Raw genomic sequence first — 23,397 nt, 5'->3', positions numbered from 1 at the left:
AAGGTGTGACCCCCTATTTTTTTTTTTTCCAACAATATCTTTATTGCGTTTCAAAATTACACACAGAAATTGGAGTACTTCCACAGCAAAGGAAACATCCAGGGCAGCTAAATTATTGTATAACAGTCAATCGCCCTCCCTTGCAAATCAGACACTTATAAGATGTTAGAGAGCAACAGTTAAGTGGAAGTACAAACTATATCACCTGTAAATAATAACTTAGTCAAACAAAGGAAAAGGAAAACACAACCCCCCCCCCCCCCCCCCAAAAAAAAAAAATTATATATATATATATATATATATATATATATATATATATATATATATATATATATATATATATATATATATATATACACACACACACACATACATATATATATACATATACACATACACACACACATACATACATGCATACATAAAAATATATAAAATAAGCTTCTCTAGTTCCAAGGGTTGCTCAACATCAACTCGGTTACACTATTGTGCATGGTTCAAAGTTACAAACTCAAATGTACAATTCACACAGCATTAAAGATCAAGTATAAAAGAGATTAATTTAGGAAACTGCAGAGGACCACCAACATTTACACCCCATCTGCCCCATCCACCATACTGCCAAGATCCATATTTCCCATATATTGCATAAAGGGACCCCAGATGTTTTGAAAAAGTGGTAGTTTCCCCTTGATAATGTAAGTAATTTTTTCCATAGGTAAAGTTGTGGACAATTCCTTAATCCAGTTAATGTATTTTGGTTTACTGGTCTTCCTCCATGAGAGTGCTATGACTCTTTTTGCCAGCAGTAGACATAAGTCCAGGGCGGTAATTACCTTTCTAGACATAAGATGTCCATCAGGATATAACCCTAAAATAAAAAGTTTAGGGTCAAGAGCTAGTTGTGTACCCAATATAATATCCAGAGCTTGTTTAATCTCTTTCCAAAACCGTTGTACTTTATTGCATTCCCAGACACAGTGGAAAAACGTCCCTTTCTCCTCTCCACACCTGAAACACAAGTCTGGGATATCACCATTATACTTATTAAGCTTTTCTGGAGTCACATACGTCCTCATTAGCCAATTATATTGCAATACTTTGAGACGAGTATTGGTAGTTTGTGTTTGTGCTTCAGCACATGCCTCCTCCCAGTCTTCGGAGGATAAGTCCTCCTGTAAATCTTCCCTCCAGGCATTAAGTTTTCCTAAAGAAGATTCAGGGGAACCCTCTACTAACATATTATATAATTTGGAGATTATTCCCTTTCCAAAGCAATCTCTTTTCATTTCTGTTTCCAAAGTGGAAAACGGAGGGATTGACAAACACTGATTTTGAGATGATCTAATAAAGTTTCTCACTTGTAGATATTTAAATCGATGTTTGCATGGGATATCATACTTGGAAATCAACTCCTCAAATGACATCAAAATCTCACCCTCTGATCCCACGAGATCCCCTATTGTCTTTAAGCCTTTGTCAGCCCACTTCCTAAAACCAGGGTCTGCTCTGCCTGGAGGGAAAAATTGATTACCCCATATTGGGCTAAAGCGTGCGAAAGAGGTGGGTTCACCCAGGTATTTTTTAACCTGATACCAGATCATAATCATATTTCTGACTATAGGATTTTTTGTCTTTTTCTTCAACATTTTGACTTTTGCTGAGTATAGGTACTGGGGAAGGGGAAGAGGTACTGAACTGTTTTCCATATTTGTCCAAGGCGGGGGGGATTTATCTGTAAAATAATACATCATAGTCCTCAATTGGGCTGCCCAATAGTACCAAAGTGGATTGGGACATTTGAGGCCTCCTCTTTCATACGGTAAGTACAAGAGTGATAAACGGAGCCTTGGTCGTCTATCATTCCACAAAAAACGTACAAAAATTGTCTTCAGGTGTGAAAATAAGTTAGCAGGGGGTGACAATGGGATGTTCTGGAACAGGTACAAAAGTTTGGGCATTATGTTTAATTTAAGAACATTAATTCTCGCTATAAGTGACAAGGGCAAGGGCTTCCATCTATCTAGGGATGAGGTGATTGAGTCTACCATAGGGGTGTAGTTAGCTCCAACAATGTCTCTCAAACATGGCACTATCTTAATCCCCAGATAGGTAAAACAGTCTACCATTTTGAATTGGAAAGAATTTCCAGCACCCTCTCTCTCTTCTGAGTTAAGTATCATTAATGAAGATTTTTCTTTGTTCACTTTATATCCTGATATCCGTCCAAATATGTGTAGTAGATCCAACAAGGCTGGGATAGACTCCTTCAGCTTTTCCAAGAAAAGAATAACATCATCTGCAAATAAAGCAATTCTGTGTTCCTGTTGGTTTACTGATAGACCAGTTATGCTCTTATGGGACCGCACCGCAATGGCAAACGGTTCGATTGCTAAAATAAACAATAAAGGGGACAAAGGGCACCCTTGCCTACAGCCCCGTTTAATTTCAAACGGTTTAGATATAATTCCATTTGTCAGTATTTCAGCATATGGCTCATTATATAAAAGTCTAATCCACCGACAGAAATTATCCCCACAGCCAAATCTTTTTAATATTTCAAATAAATAGGGCCACTCAACTCTATCAAAGGCCTTTTCGGCATCTAATGATAGTAGAGCAGTGTCCGGTTTTCCCTCCTGACTATGAAGAATATCCAACACTCTTCTCACATTATGAAATCCCTGTCTACCCGCAATAAACCCATTCTGATCACAGGTAATTAGATCAGGTAAAAATCTCTCCAGTCTTCGAGCCAAAATTTTGCAAAGTATCTTTAGATCCACATTAAGAAGACTTATTGGTCTTAGGTTACCACATTTATTGCACGGTTTACCAGGTTTGGGCAATAAAGTTATCAGGGCTCCTCTTAATGAGACCGGAAGGATTCCCTTTTCAAATGAATCCGAAAACATGTCAAAAAGAGGGGACAGCAGTTTAGTTTTAAATACCCTATAAATTTCTGTCGGCAGCCCATCTGGGCCTGGGGCTTTACCTGTTTTCAAATGGTCTATTGCTATAGATATCTCCTCCTTTGTTATAGGTGTATCAAGATCTGCGCTCATTAGTCCTGAAATGCTGGGCAACTGAAGGGTATCTAAGAAGAGATCTTGCTCTTGTCCCATGTGTGTTATGTCTGAGTTATATAATTTTTCAAAAAAAACCTTAAAAGTTTCATTAATTCCTAGAGGGTCAACAATAACCTGTCCATCACTGTTTTCAACTGAGGCAATGTTTTTCTCATTCTGTAATTGACGGAGGCGCCAGGCTAATAATTTCCCGGGCTTTTCCCCTTGATCATAGAATGTCTGTTTAAGACGCAAAAGATGTGAGGCTGCCTTAGAAGCAGAAAGTTCATTATACTGTGTTCTTAGTAACAGAAGCTTTTGATGGACTCTTGGACAAAAACTTTGAAAATATTCTCCCTCAAGCATCTCAATCTCTGCCTCCAACTTTTTTGTTTTCTGATAAGTTTGCTTTGCTCTATAACTTGTGAAGCTAATAATCTGACCCCTTATGTAGGCCTTAAAAGCTTCCCATCTTGAGCAGGGTGATGTTTCATCCCTATTAGTATCAAAAAAAATGTTTATTTGGTTATCTATGAAAGATATAAATTCTGAGTCTAGGAGCCACTTTTGTTTAAATCTCCACCTAGGGGGATCTCTCTTCAGTCGCAAATCTTCATATATTAACGAGTTTGGCGAATGGTCAGATATTAAAATATTATCATAGTGACAGTCCTTTATTTTATAACTCAAATTGGCAGAAACTAAAAAGTAATCAATACGCGAGTATGATTTATGTGTATGTGAATAGCAGGAGTATTTTAAGACCTTAGGGTTCATATCCCTCCAAATATCCCTCAGATCAAGTTCTTTCATAAAATGTTGAATAGTTTGCCTACTTTTAGGATGCGAGAGATCAATACCTGAGCTCCTATCCAATTCTGGGTTCAACGTACAATTAAAATCCCCTGCTATAATAAGGCTACCAGACAGACATGATACTGTAAGAAAAAGATTATGAAAAAACTTTGGGTCGTCAGTGTTTGGAGCATAGATATTTATCAGGATTATTTTTTCCGTAATAAGTGTGCCCTGTAAAATAACATATCTCCCAGCCTTGTCTTTAATAACCCTTGTCACCTGAAATGGTATAGATTTGTGGATCAAGATCATAACACCTCTTGCCTGAGAAGTGAAGGGCGCAGAATATATACTGCCTTGCCACCTCCTCCTAATCTTCGCCTCTTGACTAGACAACAGGTGCGTTTCCTGTAGCAGCATGATATCAGAGTGCATAGAGTTCAGCCTAGACATTACTTGTTTTACCTTCTCCAGTTTTTGTAGTCCTCTGCAGTTCCAAGAAGAAATTTTAATTCTTATCCCACCAGACATAACATATAACACTGAATGAGCTTCCCAACACATTTGAAATATTAAAGGACAGAGAAACAAATAATACCTGAATGTCAAAAACTACATCCATAACCATGAATACTGAATATGCCCCTTTAACTTGAACTTGGGCACCCATTTCCCTCCCCCTATACATATTGGCACCTGTCTAACAGCTAAAGGTTGTTCCACCCAAAAGTGAGGATCAACCGACTGTGCCTGAACACTTTTCCCTTACCCCACCCCGCTATGCAAACAAAAAACTCGTTATTGAATACGATAAGAAAATCAGGGTACTAATAATGGCTGTGAGCCTCTGGACCAATAAACAAATAAATATAACAAACTGGCCTTTCTCTTTCTCCCTCTCACTTCTTTTTAAACTTAAAGCTCAGTAATCACCCCTCCATGCCAACACACTGTAGTATGACCATGATTACATCATCTCACCCCGGTCCACTTTCTGACCTCAGAGCCTTCACAAAGTTCTCCGCTTCACCTGGCAGGTTAAAGATGCGGGACTGTCCGTTGTGTGTCACTATCAGTCGCGCAGGAGGAATCATGCCGTACCGAATACCCATGGAGCGAAGCTGTTGTCTCACGGCGTCAAACTCTTTCTGTTTTTTGTGCACTCCGGTCGCTAGGTCCTCATAAAATCTCACCGGGCGATTCTTGAAAAGAATCTGTCCCTTTGCCCTGGCAGCTCTTATCACGGTCATTTTATCCTTGTAATTTAGAAACTTCATGATCATAGTCCTTGGTGCAGCGGTATTTGACATATTCTTCTGGCCGACCCGATGCGCTCTCTCCAGCGTCAGAGTGGTTCGTAGCGGCGCCAAGTTCAGAGCCTCCGGTAGCCAGTTTTCCAAGAAAGCGCACGCGTCTTCTCCTTCTGCGTCCTCGGGCAGGTTAACAAGTCTCAAGTTAGATCGTCGCGATCTGGTCTCCAGATCCAGCACTTTGTCCTCGAGGTTTTTGTTGTTATTTTCAAGAGTCCGTACCTTTGCTTCCAAGGTGGTAATGCTATCTTCCGCTGCAGATATCCGGGCCTCCGCCTCGCTGACCCGCTTGGCACACTCATTAACATCCTTCCTCACGGTCTCTATTGCTGACAAAATACCATCAAGTTTGGAGGAAAAATCGGATTTCAAGCTTGCAATAGCCGCCAGTATTACGTCTGAGCCTTCGGCCGTCTTTTCTCTCTCAGTCGGCTCATCATTTCCCTCCTCCACCGCCTGGCTAGCGTTAATATTAGTCTCGCTATCTTCACGGCTAACGCTAGCTTCACAGCTAGCCTCAGAGTTCAACTTAGAAGTGAAGTCAGATAATTTCGATTGAGTCGGTCTACCAATGTTTTTCCCGGGTTTCCTTTGCGAGAGAGGCATCACAGCTGTCCTAGGTGTCGTTCAATGTCTAACAAACGAGTATTATTCAGGATTTTACAGAAAGATAGCGGAGCAGAAGTGGGCACGTCCTTTCAGCCAGCCGCCATTACCGGACCTCCGACCCCCTATTTTTAACCATTTAGGGCAGGGGTGTCAAACTCAAATACACAGTGGGCCAAAATTCAAAACTGGAACAAAGTCGCCGGCTAACATTAATATTTATTGAAATATATTTATTCCTCCAGATATAAGAATGAATCTTTTCTCATGGACTCAAACACGTTTTGCTGAAAAACTGAATATGGAACAAGCAAAGCTTAATACTAAACAATATATATATTAGCTGTATAATACCAGTAGGCCAGCTCTAATAATAATTTGGTATGGCTTCGCGGGCCAAATGTAATTAGGCTGCGGGCCAAATTTGGCCCGCGGGCCAGAGTTTGACACCTATGATTTAGGGTATTTACATAAAGTTAGGCAGTGAGGTCCAGTAGTTTCCAAATTGGTTGCACCTTCTTACAAAAGACCATAAGAAAAGTTGCTTGTGAAAGGACTGCTGGGATGGGAGAGAAGAAAAATTTTATTGGACAAATTAGTATTTAGTTGTTGAGACTTCTCACTGATGTTTGCTTTTTATGTGAAAACTGTGAGCTTCTTTTGGCCTTGAGCAGTTATTTTAAACAAAACCACCAGAGAAGTTTGGCGCCCACATTTTTCTAAAAGGTCATAAAGATTGTGACTCACTATAAAAAACTTCTCTCCTGTTTTTATCATCTGTTTTCTTCCTCTCTACTCCTCCTTAAATGATGTTTCTTATTCCACCAATAGGCACTCTTTATTAGCTTTGCATCTTCAAGTCATTTATAAGCAAGTGAGCATATTCACTTAGTAAAATAGAAAATACAGTCAAAATCACCGTAATCTATGGGGTAAATCCAAAATCCGCCCATTTCTTTTTCTCTCTCGATACTCTGAGGCACACTTTGTTTGCCTCTTGTATGTCACATAAATAGTATTAACACACAGTAGGCAACACACACACGCGCAAGTAATATATTTTCCCTTCCCCGGCTTTACACCAACTGCCTTGGTATTTTGGCAAACAGCCTTTGTTTACTGAGCCTGTCGATGGGCTATGTAATCGTATATTTCCACTGAGAGTGTCTGTTAGCAAGGACGCTAATTAGCAAACGATTAAGCTCTCACACAAAAGAGGTTCTTCAGATTAATTGCTACTGAAGTTTACAGAAGCTTGTGTCTCAGTAAATAATTTAGTATGAACAATAGTATACCTTGTCACACTGTTTTGTTTTGTTTTTTCTTTTTTTTGGGGGGGGGCTCTCAACTAAATGCTGGTGTCAGAATTAGAGATGTAACGCTGTTTCAACAGTTGTTTACTAAAGCGGACAGCGGAGGATAGACTGAGCTAAATCAGTCTTCTTTCATTTGCATGCAGTCAGAAGCTCACCTGTTCACCTGCTAAAAATGCTTTCTCTTGCAAAAAGAAAAAAGAAACTAGGACACTGGGAAACATGGAAACACATAATACAAATGAGTAACATGCTAATGCACTAAATGCACACACATGTACAGATGTTTGCATGTAGATGCACATATGAATAAGGTGACATAAACGAAATAAAACCCCTCAGGTCCACGGGCATCTTGAAACTGTCTCCTTTAAACAGCATTTGCTGTTTCCACCCCCCTTTCTCTCTGCTGAAGAGGCTATCCCATCTGGGATGGGTGTGTGATTGTGTGTGTGTTGGGGGGGGGGGGGGGGGGGGGGGTGTTACAAAACTCTCTCTATTACTGTGTAAAAAAACCATAAAAGTTGCATTCATAAGCACAGTGATACTTCTGATATTGCCCGTATAAACAATTTGCCTGTGGGTGTAATTTGATTAGCACTGTAAAGCGAGTCAACTTACAAACTGGTTACACAGTTTATCTAAAAGGAATCAACAAGGAAGCGCTGCAGCCCCAAGATCATCCAGACTGGGCTGTGAAATAAACTTGGCATTCAAGGAAAAAAAAATGTGTTTGCTTCCTGCAGCTGATGCAACAGGGAAGCAAGAGTTGAAAACATCCTAATAAGCATGTCTAGTATCATTCTACGTCTCACCGACTTCAAGCAGTCGTGAAAATACAGGCCCCGCTGTGCCAACTCTTCTGTTCTGATGCTGGTTGACTCAACAAATTAATGCCTGGTTGTAAAATAGCCTGTCAGTTCTTTGCAGGGAATCAACCAACCAATATGTATTTAACTTGAAATAAGATTCCTCGCTAGCTCAAGTGCTGGCCTGTTTTTGTTTTAAAGGAGTTTGGACAGCCCGGCAAACATTTAATGGCGCCATCAAACAACCCCACCACCCCCCAAAAGAGAGATGCAGTGTATACAGTGGTGTTTAAAGTTCAGCGAAAGCATCATCTGTAGCATCATGTGGCGCTCATGCGGTCACATTCGTTTCTAATTTGTTCCCAAGAATTTTGCAACATGGAAACATAACTGTTGACGTGCTGTTCTCATTCAGCATTTAAGTTTCTCAGAGCTATAAAAATGTAAAAGTAATGGCAGAGCCAGAGTAAATGCAGATCTGAGTTGCTGATTCATACACCAATTAAGCAGCTGTTAAATGGCTTATTACTTAAAAAAAAAAAGGGCCTTGGGCATTTCCACTCAACAGATGTTCAAACATTGTGCAGATGATATCACTTTATTATAATGAGTGACTTGCACACCGTGATGGCCACTGTACTGTATCTTAAATTAGAAATAGCCACTATAATGATTGGTAAATTAGTCTACTGAAGACTCAAATAGTCACGGTGATTGGAAGATAGTATAGGTGTTTTACTATGGGAGCAGGCAATGCAACAATCCTGATTCAGACATGCAAAACTGACTTTTTTCAGTTTAATTTCTTCAGTTAATTTGCTGAGATGAAAGAGCATTTCATCCTGTGACTAAGCAGAGAAAAAAGAGCAGTTGAGCCAAGGTGGAAAACTCCATCACAATTAGATGTATGCACAGGCTTCTTCTGAATTCTGAGCAGGTTTTCCATCGGTGAAATTCCTGATGATCTGAGCTGAGCTGAGCGTGTGCTGGGTGCTGATGTGACTAACAGAACACTCCAGCAGCAGAGCAGCGATCGGGCTGCCGCAGAGGACTCTGGGTAATAAGGCTGCAGATGAGTGCGACCCAAAAAACAAAATGGGAGCGTGGGGATTGGATGAGTGTGTGTGTGAGCATAAATGTGTATGAGTGTGCAACAAAGACACAGCTTGCATGCTGCCAGCCAAAAGCACATTCTCAGATCTTCAACACTGAGAGCACAAGGAGCTTAAATAAAAGAACAGGCAGGACTATAGGCATTCTTCAGGTGGTACACACACAATTTCATGGCAGTGATCTCCTTTTCCTGGTATCCTAACTAAAGCCACTAAAACAAAACCAAACCAAAGTGAAGTAGGCTAAAGGATCTCAAGAAGCAAGGTGTCATGCCATGAGCTAAAGAAACTCAAGAATAGATGAGAAACAAAATCATTGACATCTATCAGTCTGGAGAGGGTTACAGGCCCGGAACGCCAGTGAACCACGGTGTGAGCCATTATCTGCAAAAGGAGAAAATTTGGAACCTGCCCAGGAGTGACCAGCTGACCAAAATGACTCCAAAAATGGCATCAATGGGAGAGTTCAAAGAAGAAAACCAGGACCTAAAAGGACCCAGAGCCTAGTCTCACATTTGTGAAAAAAATCTTGATGATCCCCAGGACTTGTTGGAAAATATTCTTGAAATTGATGCAACAAAAGTTGAACTTTTTGGAAGGTTTGACTCATCTGGTGGAAAATGAACTCAGCATTTCATAAAAAGAATATTATACCAGCAAAATGATGGTGGTAGTGTGATGGTCTGGGGCTGCTTTGCTGCTTCAGGAAGTCTTGCTGTAATTGATGGAACCATGAATTCTGCTCTCTACCAGAAAATCCCGACTGAGAGTGTCCGACCATCAGTTCGTTGCCTAAACCTCAAGGAACATCTGGCCCATGCAGCAGGACAGTCCACCTCTGAATGTCTCAAAAAAAACAAAAACAAAATGAAGGTTTAGCTGTCACCTAATCAATGCTTTGGTATGACCTTAGGCAGGGCATTCATGCTCAAAAGCCCTCCAATATGACTGAATTAAAGAAATGTGGGGCAAACTTTCTCCAGAGATGTTAAAGTCTCTTCTCTCAATAGGGTGACACAACCAGTTAGTTTTTAGGGCCAGGTATGTTTGGATAACGTTTTTCCCTTCATTGTCATTTAAAGCTCTATTTTGTATTTACACAAGTTGTCCTTGTCTATTATAAAATTTGTTTGATGATCTGAAACTTGTGTGACAAACATGCAAAAAGATAAAAGGAAGAGGGTAGTGTAGGTTTCAACACTTCTTACTTATAATCCATGTGAATAATTATCACTATAAGTCCTGTTACTACTAATAATAATGATAACCTTTATAATGAGAAGAATAACAATAATAATAATACAAAAAAATTGTTGTTTTAGGGCTAAAATAAGACAAGCTATTCTTTTTTTAATCCCAAACTTGGCAAATTTCTGAAATGGGATATTGGAACTAACTCTGCACTTCTCCTCAGCTCTGTGGAGATTTTCCACATCTTTAAGCTCTTTGGTTTTCTGACTCTGGTTCACTCTCTTTTCTCTCATGAGTGTTGTTTCCAGCCACAGCAGGCAAACGCTCTCATTAAACAACTTCTAAAAGTCTTCTGTACACTACAGAGCAGCACTGGGAGACAGACAAATTCAGCTGCAGATATTTCCTCGAGTGTTGATAGGGACCAAAAAAAAGGAGAAAGTATTGTGCTTTTAAAACAATGTGAAATGAATGCTAATGTAGCTCCACTGCTAAGGGATTTTTAAATAGGCAACCAGTTGCTAGTACAACTTTAAGACTAGCCTGCTAAATACCTAAATAGATATGAACAGAGTGGCCGAAAGTAAATGTAAGATAGCTGTCTGTCTCATCTAGGCCCTCACATCTAAGAGTTCAGGCAACTTTGAACTCAATCCCATAATACCAATTAACAGTAAAATATTAACTTTTATTATCAGCACTACTTATCCGTCTGTATTTATCACTGCCACAGTATTTTTCTGAACAACCCCTTGCAAATCCCACACGTAGGGGCTTTAATATGAAATCAGAACAGAGGTTTTATACTACATAGGATTGAAAACTCTAACCTTGGTGGATACACCTCTCAACCTTATGTCTCCTCTAAGCTTAGATGATGGATGGTCCTGCATCAAGGTCAGGACAGAGGTTGTGTGGCCATATTAACAACCCTCTTCCACTGATAGACTGTCAGAACCTTTGCGTCTGGAAGCCTCCCACCGGCCCCGATGTAAACAACTGCAGCAGCAGTGAGAGCACTACAGTGTGCTGGAAAGGGTCATTTTTTCATTCCAACTTGTCTTTTATGGCATTTTAGTGCCTGATAATGTGATCAAAGCTGCATTACACTTAAATGGGAAATGGGAAAAGCTTAATGAAGAGTCAAGGCAAAAGTGATTCGAGTGATGACATCTCTTTCTTCCCTGATTTATAAAATAAGAGTTTTGAGGGGAGACCGAGTGGATTTTTAAGCATTACCACTGTTGGCAAAAGATTTTCCATACTTTTCAAGGCAAATATTTGATTTAAACAAGCAGACGTGTGCAGAATTTTAGAAGTAGGCTTGTGTGTATCTTTTGTGTGTACATAGTTTAAAAATATAGGGATTGCCATGAAAACATACAAGATATTGCTTCCCACAGTAGTAGTACCAGTGACTTTAGTGATCCCCTGCCATTCTCTCACTAGAAACGCCTTTTTCTTATGTGTGAAACAATGACAAACGGTCCTGCTGTGGAAACTAACAGAATCAGAAGATTTTATTTAAAGCTCCAGACACAGGCAGATGATGAAGAAGAACGGCGATCTGGCTTTGACTGTAGAGCGCCACTGTCTTCATGCTCCACTGCCTGCTTTAAAAGAAAGAGTGTTGCTCTGTTCCTCGCCGAGGTCTTAGGAAGGTGAACGGTAATTGCTGAGGGAGGATTTAGCCTGACGATGGAACAAAGCACCTCTTTTGTTTTACTGAGGTAACTCTTATACTCTGAGATGGAGCAGTACTTTAGACATTAACTTTAGACATGAATATAGCATGTGGGCTGACAATTGTGTGTGGGTTGTTTGTGTGTTAACCACAGGCAGTGAGACAGACACACTCTGACTGACTGATTTGTAGTCTACATTACAGAACCCTGCAGTTTCTGACTCACTAGCTGTAGCACTGGCTCTGTGGTAATGACATCATGGTGGCAATAGCTTTTAAAGTCCGACCACAAAGAAACACAGACCGCAATCTGTGATGTTCTTTTAAAATAGTATTTTTTCGTACAGTTACTTCATCTTGTGGTAAACTTCCCAGAGAGCAAGAAACAGGTCGTCTCTCATTGTGCAAATAGTGCAGAAACATCATTACAGGAACGAGGACTGAATTAGTTAATGTAAAGACAGATATGAATTTAGATATTTAAAAAGGTCTCTCACAAACAAACAACAGAAAGAGAATAATTAGTTTGTTTAAGAGGAAAAATAGTAGCCCGTGCTTTAGAAAAAAACATTTTAAATGAAGCACGGAAATGAAATGATAAAAGCACACAAAAAGAAAAAAACAACAACAACAGAGGATATGAAGCATTAAGTGGCACGATTGTTCTGAGGTGATTTAGCTATATCTTCCTGCCACTAAATGAACGTGTCTGAGTGTTGAGCTGTCAGAGGCTGATAGAGAGCTTGGCTCTGCCTGGTTGTTGGGTCTTTCAGCACCCTTCTTGAGCCTTTCTAGTCTGGACCAGCATTGTTTGTGGAGAAGAAAGCTATCAGAGGATCTGCACAAGATTAGGTTTGCCAACTGTTCCCTTTGCGCTTTCCTGTTTTGCCGCAGGAATTCTATCAGCCAGTGCAAAATAGAAAAGAAAAGACATAACTGAAGAAAAACGTCTGACATAGTTAATCCTTTCCTCTCAGCATGAGCCTTATTAGAAATGTAAAAGTTCTCTTTTGAAGCTCTATGTTAAATGTTTCCATCAGACACTAAGGTTCCTCCACATCCTGGTTTAAGGAATAGTTATGAGATTTTAGAAACATGCTGATGTTAGATGAGGAGATTCTTATGTGTGCACAGAGCTCCTGCTTTTCAAATGAACAATTCATATTTTTACAGTTTGGTACTGAAAGCTGTGTTTTCAGTTCCTATTAATTTTTTGTCTTTATCCTGATCTAACTAAGCTGGAGACAAAATTTCCACATAACCATCAGGAAAACTGCGGATAAGCATATTTCCCCCAATTTTGAACTGTTTATTTTCATAGTATGTATTTGGATTTGGTGTCATTTGTCATACATTTGTAAGACATGATGTGCACAACTAAGCTGCCCCAACTCTTTCCACATTCTGACTTCCTGTCATTCAAATCCACCTGATGTATTTTCTGTCTTTGCCTTCCCAAAATCTTTTCCTGCAGTGCATGCATCCCTCCTGTCTTTCTCTTTCAGCTTACCGCAGTTCTCTGCCTCATCTTTTCCTTTTCTCCCCCGTCTTTCAGGTTCTCTCCTCATTTTCACCCTCATACACCTCCTCCTCCTCGTCTCCTTTCCCTCTATCTAAATTGCAAATGGCAGCAGTGCTGACTGCCAGAGGAGCTCCTCAATGTCATTAGAGCTGACCCTGTGGATTAACTAGAGGAGAGAGGCGGTGTGTAGAAACTACAGATCAATAACGCGGCTTATCCTCTGGGTTCTTTTACTTCACTTTGGATTTAGGTCTGAATTACTGAAATGTCTGCTCTCCTCTTGAACAACAAACAACGGGGTTACATGTAGCCAAAACAGAAATCATTTCAGAAATCAAGATTGTGAGGACATTAAAGTGGTGAAATGTAACAAGAAAAAAGAAGAATCACAAGCAAATCCACAATTCGAGCTCATGTAAAACAAAAGAAAACAGTCTGCAATACAGAAACTTTGATAATGATGGAAACATGTTGCACGAACCAGCTGACGAGATCAGAATACCAGCTGCTGTGTGGTTTAACTAACACTTCGATGTGATATCTCAGAGATAAAGATATGGATAGGCAGATGTGTGCGCAGCCATCATACTACGTGTGGTTGATTTACTGAGTTGGCAGGAAAAGTCAAGTCACCATGAGCTCAACTAAACCTGATAGGTGCCCTTATCAGAAACTGCTAAGCCTATTATGAATGGTCGTGTGTGCTAGTGCACTCAAGCAGTACACACACACACACGCGCATGTGAAGATCTGAATCAGCAGATCATGTTGCTACAACTCTCTAGCGTAATAGCAAAATGTGCCAAACACTCATTCACTTTAAATTTCCAGATTCACAACAACCAGGTAACTTTTACTACACTGCATCAACTCTGAGAAGACTCGTTGCAGGACTTCAGATCATTCACTCTGTCATTCAGGTCTTTTTGACTCAAAAATCTGCTTTGAAGATAAAACAGGTAAAGTGACTATATTCTCCCAAACATTTCAGTTTGTCTGTCAGCAATGTACCTGCGTAACGACACGATTTAAAACCAGTGTCTTGCTAATTTATCTGTTTTGTGTGGTTCAGTTTGTCAAGTTAGGTCTGAATGGTTCACTGTTTAGTGTTTAAGTATCTTAATAGACAAAAACCATCTTTCCAGAAATGATCAGGTACAAGGACAGGACTGAAAATGAGTGAAAAATAGAAAAAAGACCAAATCTAATGTTGTAAACAAGTTGCAACCTTGAAATAATAATTAACTGTAAACAGTAAAATAACTACTAGCTAAAGTTAATGAACTAATTTACAGTTTAAAATGGCTCCGTGAGATTTTATCTTTTATTTTGTCCAACAAAGGTAAACAAAAGCAGAGGAGAAATGGTTCCTGTGCTTTATATGTTATCTTATCCACTAGCTAGACTTGGTGCTAGTGTTAAAGGGATTGTAATTGTTAACAAAACCAAAGTTCTTCTGCAACAGCTGGGATCTTGAGCTTTCCACAAGTGGCGTCTCCCGCGCTATTGCAACAGTAAATTCTTTCCATTGTTTATAAGCCTGGAGTCTTTGAGTGGTTGAATAACAGACATCATTAAAGTTTGTTGATTAAACCGACCTCTGCTTTTCAGCTCGTCCTGTTTTAAAATGCAGCTGAAGCGCTGTCTTGATATTATGATCTAAATATTGCAAACAGTCTTGTCAAACATTTACATTTATAAAGGCCCGCACACACACACACACACACACACACACACACACACACACACACACACACACACACACACACACACACACACACACACGCGCACACCTAAAACATATAACATAAACCATAAAATAAATGTTCAGGCCTTTATAATATTGGCACCAGACTGGAAGGTCGGTTTAATGAAAGATGTTCTTAGTAACTTCTCTAAACTCGATGGTAAAATGTGTTCTACTGGCAGCGTTGAACAGTTAATGTGAACGGTTATCTGTGTGGGGTAGTCTGTGATCGCTGTCAGTCACTTGTATATGTTTTAACATCCTGTATATATGCACTACAAAGCAGCAAGTCTCTTACACATAGTGATATTTGGCTGCCGAAATCACAAACTCCCGTAAGTCCTTTGCACTGCATGTTGTGGCTCACTATACTCTCCATTGAAATTAAAGAGGCTGCTGACTGGTCTATTCCCTTCTCAAAAGTGGCAAGCGAGCAGGTCTGAAAAGATATGTGTCCAGGTTAACTTGTGCCAGGAGTTTTTAAATGTCGTGAGCTGTCAGTTTTAATGGGTCATTATCTTCATTTTATGGCTGTATTGTGTACTATAAACCCATCAAAGGGGAGTTAAAACACTTCTTATTAAAGCATAACACAGTAAAATGCCACTGCAGCTTATTCAGTGAGTAGTTCTGAAATAATTGATTTCCACATAATGGAAACATGACATTTGGGTTTTGCAATGGCGAGTGATGTTGTCAGTATGTTTTTGTATAATAATGCATGGCTTTACAATATATGATAGAGTGCCTCAATAAAGTATGGAGTGCCATCTAGTGGTGTAACAATTACACATTGTTAAAAGGTCAGGCTAGTTCAACTACAGTCATGTCAAGGAAAGCCTGCTCTCTTTCAGTTCTCGATGCAAGACATTAAAAAAGCGAAGTACAAAACATGACATATCACACCATGTTATTATTTATTTAACAGAAACTGAGCCAAAATTCAGAAGCAGCGTGCAAAAAGCTAAGTACACCCTTACTGCTTTCATAGGAATTAAAAGGGTAAGTAGCAGACAGGTGGTGCTAATCAAATGCCAACTGATCATCAGCAAGTGTGAGCGCATCTAAAGCAGGGGTTTTAGCAGTTTGTGGGTCTGTGTTAACACAATGCCAAGCAGGAAAGACATTACATTGTTACTGCACATCAATCTGGGAAGTGTTGTAAAAACATTTCCAAACAATTTGAAGTTAATTATTCATAAGTGAAAAATATATATATAAAACATTCTTCAGTGTCAAACTTGCACTTCAAATTTTGATTAATGTTCATCATTAAGAAATATACTTGCTTTGAAATATGAAAGTGTAAGTCTCTTAACAACCTTGATGATGATAGTTTTTTCTAAATGTTTCATTGTGGATACAGTCTGTCTCCTCTTATAATAAGAGATCACATTTAGATTAGAAAAACACAGTTAATTAGACAGATGAGAAAAGCAGTACCTCGAGGCCAAAACGTTATTTTGAAGCATGGAAGAGGAAGAAAAGCAAAAGGGAAAAAAAGGGATTTGGTTGTGTAACCCAATAATACCTGTGTAGACAGATGATTTTATATTATATACAGTGCTCAGAAAATTCACAAAGCCTTCTGTCAGAAACACAGGAAAACATAAATATTTTACAAAAACTTTATATTGTTATTTACTTACTATTTTTTTTTCAGCTTTTGTAAAAATGTTAACTTAAACAACAAAACAAAACAATAATTGTAACACAATAATAATAATAAAAAAATAAAAATAGATTAAAAATATATAATTTTGATTAAACAGCTGGAGAATACTGGTGTAGTTATTTTGGATATTACCAGTACTGTTAATTTATGTCAGCTGTGGGGCATAAGCATTGGGTGGTGCTCTAATAAATTGGTTGTACTGTGTATTATAACTGTTTCTTACAGTCTCCAGTTTGTCAGAAGAATGCTATCAATGGAAACCAATCTAATTTAATTTTTAAAAAATAATCTACATAAGAAATAAACTATGTAATGTAAGGAAAGATCCATCAAATAAAATAAATTAAGTAATTGAATAATAATAAATTAAATAGTCGTAAATTACAATCAGTGATATTTCCATAAGAAAAAAGTTAATCACACATAAGTTAATACATTACAGCAACACGTCAGGGATGTTACAGCTTCATAAATATGAATATTTATCAAAACAGGCTCAACTCATATTTACTAAAAGTAGATTAGTTACTTTCATGTAAAAACAACAACAACAACAAAGGTGGTTGTGAATATCTCAAATGTAAAAGTAACGGGAGCTAAATGGAGAACGAAAAGCGACAACTTTAAAATGCTTTTTTTTTTTCATTTCGACGGATCCACGGAGGTCACGGAATACTTGACCCGTGACCCCGCCCAATGTCAGGGCGATCCCCCCGGAGTAACGTGTCGCCTACGCAGTTTTATTTTTGTTGATTAGAAAAAAGTTATTCGATTCGGCTGTTCTCACTTTCTGTCTGATTGCATTTATCAGACGTATTAAACTTTTTCTTTCCTGTAAGACTTGTCTTTAGTTTTGTTTCTCTGCGATGTTCGAGCAGACAATCCGAAATTTCAAAATCAATTTTATCAGGCACGATGGACGAAATAGTTTTTCCAGTGGCGACCAAATCATAGGTCACATCTCTTTTGATCTGACAAAAGAAACAAAGATCACTTCAATAACAACGAGGCTGAAGGGAAACGTGAATGTGCACTGGACCGCCGGAGGAGGTGGAGGGAAACAGGAAACGAGGAAACGTTACTCTGCAAGGCTGGACTTCTTCGACTTAAAAGGAGTTATTTTGCAAGAAGACAGGGGTATGCTGTTACTGGTGCTGTTTGGACGCAGTGATACATGGCAAACAAACAGTCACTGTCTTTGTCCTTTTCTTATAGCTACTCGTGGGACAAAACTTCAACTCGGGACGCATGTGTATCCGTTCACATGTCAGCTCCCACTAGGGTGTGTATGACCATTTAACTGTGAAACACCCACTAGCGTGTGAAGCGTTTTACTCAGGGAGGCATGCTGACAAAAGTCTTTACCCCCTTCCTGATTTCTTAGTTAGTTTGTTTTTTCATCAAACAAATTTTAATAGACAATGATAACCTTTAAAAAAAATGCTAAATGCATTTCTATTTGTTAAATCATGAATGAACGGTGAATAGCCATGTTATTTTGGAAAGCTGAGTTTAAGTTCACAAAAAGCACCCAGACCTGATTACTCCCAGACGTGTTGAATGAAGATATCACTAAAACAGAACGTGTCTGACAAAGTCAAGCAGGCTAAAAGATTTAAAAACGAAGTCCAGTCCTCGAGGGCTGGTGTGTCCCCCCCTTAGATCTTCATTAAAAGGGCATTTTGTATTTACTTGAGTTATATTTGTCTGCTATTAAATTTGATTGCCGATTTGAAAAATGCAAGTGTGACAATTATGCAAAAAGCTAAGAAATCAGGAACTGTAGATTTGACTTAAGTAAAGAGCCACTGTTAAAAATGAAGGGATTTTGGTAGATATAAGATAAGAATGGGCCCTTGGTTTTTAAAATCCAAAACCTACAACTTGTGTTGTAGTTCAACCTTTTGATTCATTAACATAATGCTTACTTTTATTGTTTATTGTAAAACTGTTGAATTTGTATGCGCCTGAATCACTTTTTTTTCTATCTTTTCTATTATTTTGCATCCCAGAAACTTCCCATCGTCCTTTCATGGGGTTCACGGAAAAATAGCATATACCTTGACAGTGGGCATTAATAGACCGTGGCGTATGTCCAAGGACTTTGTGACAGAGCTTAAGTTTGTAAACCACATTGATACCAACCAGCCAGGGTTGAATGTAAGTGGTGCATTTTCAGATGAATCAGCTGAGGAGTCCTTGTTTTTGTTGCAGTGTCTGCAGTTTCTCTGTAATCAAACTGATATTTCTCACAGGCCTCCCTAAGTACACCTTGTTCGACTAATTGTCCCAGGAATCCTTTTAAGTGAACCAAAATTTGAAATTACTTGCCACACCTATGTTTTTCCTGCATTCACAACTCAATATGTTGACTTTGAAAAAGCTCTGCAACCCCAGGTTTGCTTTGTTGTACTTTCATTCAACCCTATGGGAGCAATTATTGTACAAGAATGATTCAGAGTTGTCTAACTGCATTTAGAGACAATTTACATCTTTAAAATCTGATTATGTTCCAGTCGTAACCAACACAGACTGAATGACCACTATTATATTGAACCTTGTATTGTGCTTCAGTTGTTCATGTTCTCAGACGTATTTTTCGAATAAATGGACACAAACCAGACTGTACACAAGCTCTCACTTCTAATAAATGAATCCCACCGAGGCTCTGAGTAACTATGGGACCAAAAGTGATGAATTTAAGATTTTTGGGGTTTTTTTTGTTACTGTAACTATAGCAAATGTTGGATATGTTTGGAGTTTTATACGGTTCCACCATGCAATGCCAAAGGAACCTGAGCTGCTACTGCAAATATGCAGTGAAACAGAGAATGATGGGATTGCTCCATTTCTTCATATTATTCTAAAGCCATTGTTTGATTGATTTGGTCCGCTGATGCTCATTTTGTGCAACTTTTTCTGCATAAGAGTAATAAATAGGTGTTGATTTCTCGTAATCCCAAAACCAAAACAGTGTAGTATTGGTATATTACACTTTTTTTTTTTTTTTTTTTATCTGTGGCACTATCAGTGTGTTGTTTTTCTGCAGGCGCCACTCTCAGGTTCAAACAGCGTGACACCGTGTAGCTTGTGGTGTAACTCCAGTCCCGTCACTCTGACAGTTAGTGTAGCGACGAAAGCTTTCACCCCTGGTATGGTTTCCATCCATCAGATAATCGTTTTATCTGTATAATCAATAATAATAGCTAAGTTTGAAGAATTTGATTGAAATAACTTGCCACTTTGTCTTTTCTTCCACTAGGCGAAACAGTGAAAATATTTTGTGAATTTAGTAACCCTTCATCTAAAACAGCTACTCCGAAGGTGAAGCTGCAACAGAAACAGACTTTCTACACCCACAGTAAGCGCAACAGGAAGATGGCTATCAAAACTTTGGCGTGTGTGTCAGGAGAACCTGTTGGTGCTCAGGTTTCTTATGTACGCACTGAGATCATGCTCGCTATTCCCTCGTCTGCATCTTTAACCATCTCAGAGTGCAGCATTCTGGTTGTTGATTACATTATTGAGGTTAGTACCTGTGATGGGTTGAGAAGTCATGGATGTATTGATAATCCAGTTTACCTCAGCTGTTCAGACAGCAAAAGCCTGTTTGGATCCATTTCTTTTTTTATTCATTAAAATCTAATGAGCTTCTGTTTTTTGTTTCCTGCAGGTTAAACTCCACGTAGGAGCATTGGATGAGGTCGTTGTGCTGTTTCCAATCATCCTGTGTGATACCCCCGTGCAAACTTATCCCCCAGTGTGATTGTAAGTAAAATTTGTTTCTACTATTACAAGATAATAATACATGATGCAGAATGGTATGATGTTGCATTGGGGGTGGCCTTTTTTCCACTTGTGAGTTTTAAATGTTCGCAGCTTAATGTCGATTTAATATTGTATTAAAATGTCTCCCTTTTGGTCAAAATGCAAAACATCATCTGTGCACCGCAGTCTTGACGAATAAGGCAATAACAATAACTTGGGGAAGAAGAATTATGCATTGTCATGAAAAAAAAATCTGTGTTCACAGTACTCAGGGGTTAATCTGACAGAATTCATTGAGGCATTTAAACATTTACTCTTCAGTGTTGTCACAGTATGCTGTGTGTCGATTAGAGAGCGATAAGGACCCATAGTTTCAGACACAGATGGTAGAGCTTCATAGAAAAAGGTGAGCCATTTATTTGAATTGGTACAAAGTTCAATAAACAAAATAACAAAGCCCAAAAATTAATAAAAACATAAATCTAGTAAGACCATGAAGATATTCAAAAAACAGAAATCAAAGGAGAACACAGATGACTCAACAATGATGAGACTGTATATACATACAGGGGCTTGGTTAGGAATTGAGGATGGCAATGAGGAGATAATTAAGACATTTAAACACAAAGCAAAGCTCACAACAAGACACAAGAGAAAGCGAGTTAAATAGTTCGAATAGCAACATAATGGTTTGATTCCATCCCTACAAACCTGTTAGTTGTTTTTTTTCTCAGTCTAACTGTAAATAAACTCTGGAATTAATTGCAAACCAAATTTTAATCTTAACTTTATAGACAATATTTTTTGAACATATTTTTTTAAAGAAATTAGTGAATGTATTTTATTTCATAACATATAGCACATATACCATGAGAAAAATCTACTTTTACCTCAGCATTGACTTACAGCGAGCATGATATTTTCACAAGCTTTTCATTTTTCCTTTGTGCAGCAACACAGGGTGTTTTTGAGGATCCACATGGAGCATATCACCACTGCTCTTCCTACACGTGTTACTGTTCATATGCCATTCATATGTTGATGACATGCAGTTGTACATGTTAATTTCCTCTGATGACCTCGATGCATCTTTCATTTTATCTTAACCATTTTTTTTTTTACCTGTTTACCTTTTTACTTTAAATGACTTAGATACTGTTTGTGCTAGAGACAAATTGTAAACAGTTTACAGTTTCTTTTAGTCTGCTTCACAGCTTCCTGATATCTGGTGTATTGTAAACGATACACCAGATATCCCTGTAAACTGGGATATCTGGTGTATCATTGAAGCACAAAGCATTCACAAGCTACTGCTGTCTGATCACCGATAGAAAAATCAGAAAAGTTGTTTGATGAATTGGTTAATGAAGATGATACAGCCTATCACCATTTGAGTAGGCATAAATAATTAAAATATTTTGCCAAATATGACTGGCTATACTAATTATGTGTTACCTTAACTTTACATTTTCATGTTGATAGTAGATTGAAGTAATACACTCAAAATCCTTTCAATAGTCAATAGAGCACCTTTATGCTTGTGTTCCTAGTACGGCGATGACTTACTCATTTATTAAATCCCACTAAGGCCTTTAAGGTCATCAGGCAGAGGTCTTGTAACAACACTCAGAATAAGATCCAAATCTGGTGCGGGTGGTTTCAGCACTCGCTCTTACAGAACTTCAAATATATTCCCACACCTGTGTCAGAAAACTGTGTATATTTGTATGCTTTTATGTGTCTGTATGTGTGTTTATGCTTGTTGTACAGTTTATTACATGTGTTATGTGTTTTGAGTGTTGTGTTTGATGTACATCAGGTTTATGCTTTATAATCTCATATATGCCACTTTTAAAAAAATCATCCCTACAGCCGTCTGTTACCAATTTTCACGTTATTGTGAATGTATTTGTATAAGGTGTGCTGTACTGCAAAGCTGCCATGGTGCGCACTGGCTAGACGCGACGTCACGAGTCACAGCGTATATCACTGCATTCGGGTGAAGGTCAATAAGTGTTGGTGTAAGTTTAATAAAATCCTTGACCTTTCCATCTCTGAGAAAATATGTGGTGGCTGTCAGAAGTTTAATAAATCATACTATGGAGTTTCTAACACTAAATTTTCATGGAGAGAGCCAGTATAGACTGCAAGACTGGAGGAGAATAGCCAGGTAAAGGATGTTAAAACTGGAAAGTCTTAGAATTGGAAATCTTTCTTTCCATCTACATGATGTGAATAGTCTGTGGCGAAGTTTTTCATCATAGTGACTGAAGAAAAAGGAGACTTGTGTAACAGTGTCATAGTCCAGTTTTGGACAAATTATCAAATTTATAAATTTATATGTACATATTCACAAACGCTGCATGTTATATTGTCATCATTTGCATTTCAACTGTTTATAAAAATAAAAACAATTAGTAGAACGTGTGTGTGTGTGTGTGTGTGTGTGTGTGTGTGTGTGTGTGTGTGTGTGTGTGTGTGTGTGTGTGTGTGTGTGTGTGTGTGTGTGATGTATTTCTTACTCTTAAAGATGATGTGGTGTATCTTGATGGTAATATTTGGGCCAATGATTAGGTCAGTGTATCTACAAGTAATCACTGTAACATTTTGCCTCTTGGGTCTTTGTGATGCTGGCAAGAAGGGATACTCATAATGTGGTCATCCCAGGAGACATCCAATCAGAAGATAGCCTGCTTAAAGGGAGGGTTGTCTACACAGTAGAAATAATAGATTTTACTGCTTATAAAGATTATTTTTAACTTTGAATTAAGCAAAGGAACTCCAGTGCAAAGTT

At 38.5% G+C, this 23,397-nt stretch overlaps 1 protein-coding gene across 2 annotated transcripts; it reads left to right on the top strand.

Moving 5' to 3' along the window:
- The first annotated feature begins 17,532 nt into the window (after window positions 1–17,532).
- On the top strand, window positions 17,533–23,026 carry LOC101477150 (arrestin domain-containing protein 3). 2 transcript variants are annotated; one of them, XM_012917229.4, is made up of 7 exons: window positions 17,533–17,972; window positions 18,051–18,117; window positions 18,848–18,995; window positions 19,885–19,987; window positions 20,098–20,363; window positions 20,509–20,603; window positions 21,556–23,026. In XM_012917229.4, the coding sequence occupies exons 1-6, from the start codon at window positions 17,702–17,704 to the stop codon at window positions 20,599–20,601; spliced, it is 948 nt and encodes a 315-aa protein (XP_012772683.2). In that variant the 5' UTR covers window positions 17,533–17,701; the 3' UTR covers window positions 20,602–20,603; window positions 21,556–23,026. The 2 variants fall into 2 exon arrangements, with proteins under 2 accessions (XP_012772683.2, XP_004544496.2); XM_004544439.5 differs by having other exon boundaries at window positions 17,533–18,117.
- Window positions 23,027–23,397: the final 371 nt, after the last annotated feature.

The sequence above is a fragment of the Maylandia zebra genome, linkage group LG12, assembly GCF_041146795.1.
Source record: "Maylandia zebra isolate NMK-2024a linkage group LG12, Mzebra_GT3a, whole genome shotgun sequence".
In the NCBI taxonomy this organism is placed as follows: Eukaryota; Metazoa; Chordata; class Actinopteri; order Cichliformes; family Cichlidae; genus Maylandia; species Maylandia zebra.
Note: the sequence above shows the minus strand (reverse complement) of the source record. Positions and strands in the feature narration are given on the sequence as shown.

Bases quoted from the DNA above. Each gene is read 5' to 3' on its own strand.
- LOC101477150 (XM_004544439.5), top strand. From the start codon at position 17,702: ATGTTCGAGCAGACAATCCGAAATTTCAAAATCAATTTTATCAGGCAC. The intron at 18,118-18,847 runs GTGTGTATGACC...TTTGCATCCCAG, and splicing joins ACATGTCAGCTCCCACTAGG to AAACTTCCCATCGTCCTTTC. The intron at 18,996-19,884 runs GTAAGTGGTGCA...GTTTTTCTGCAG, and splicing joins CCAACCAGCCAGGGTTGAAT to GCGCCACTCTCAGGTTCAAA.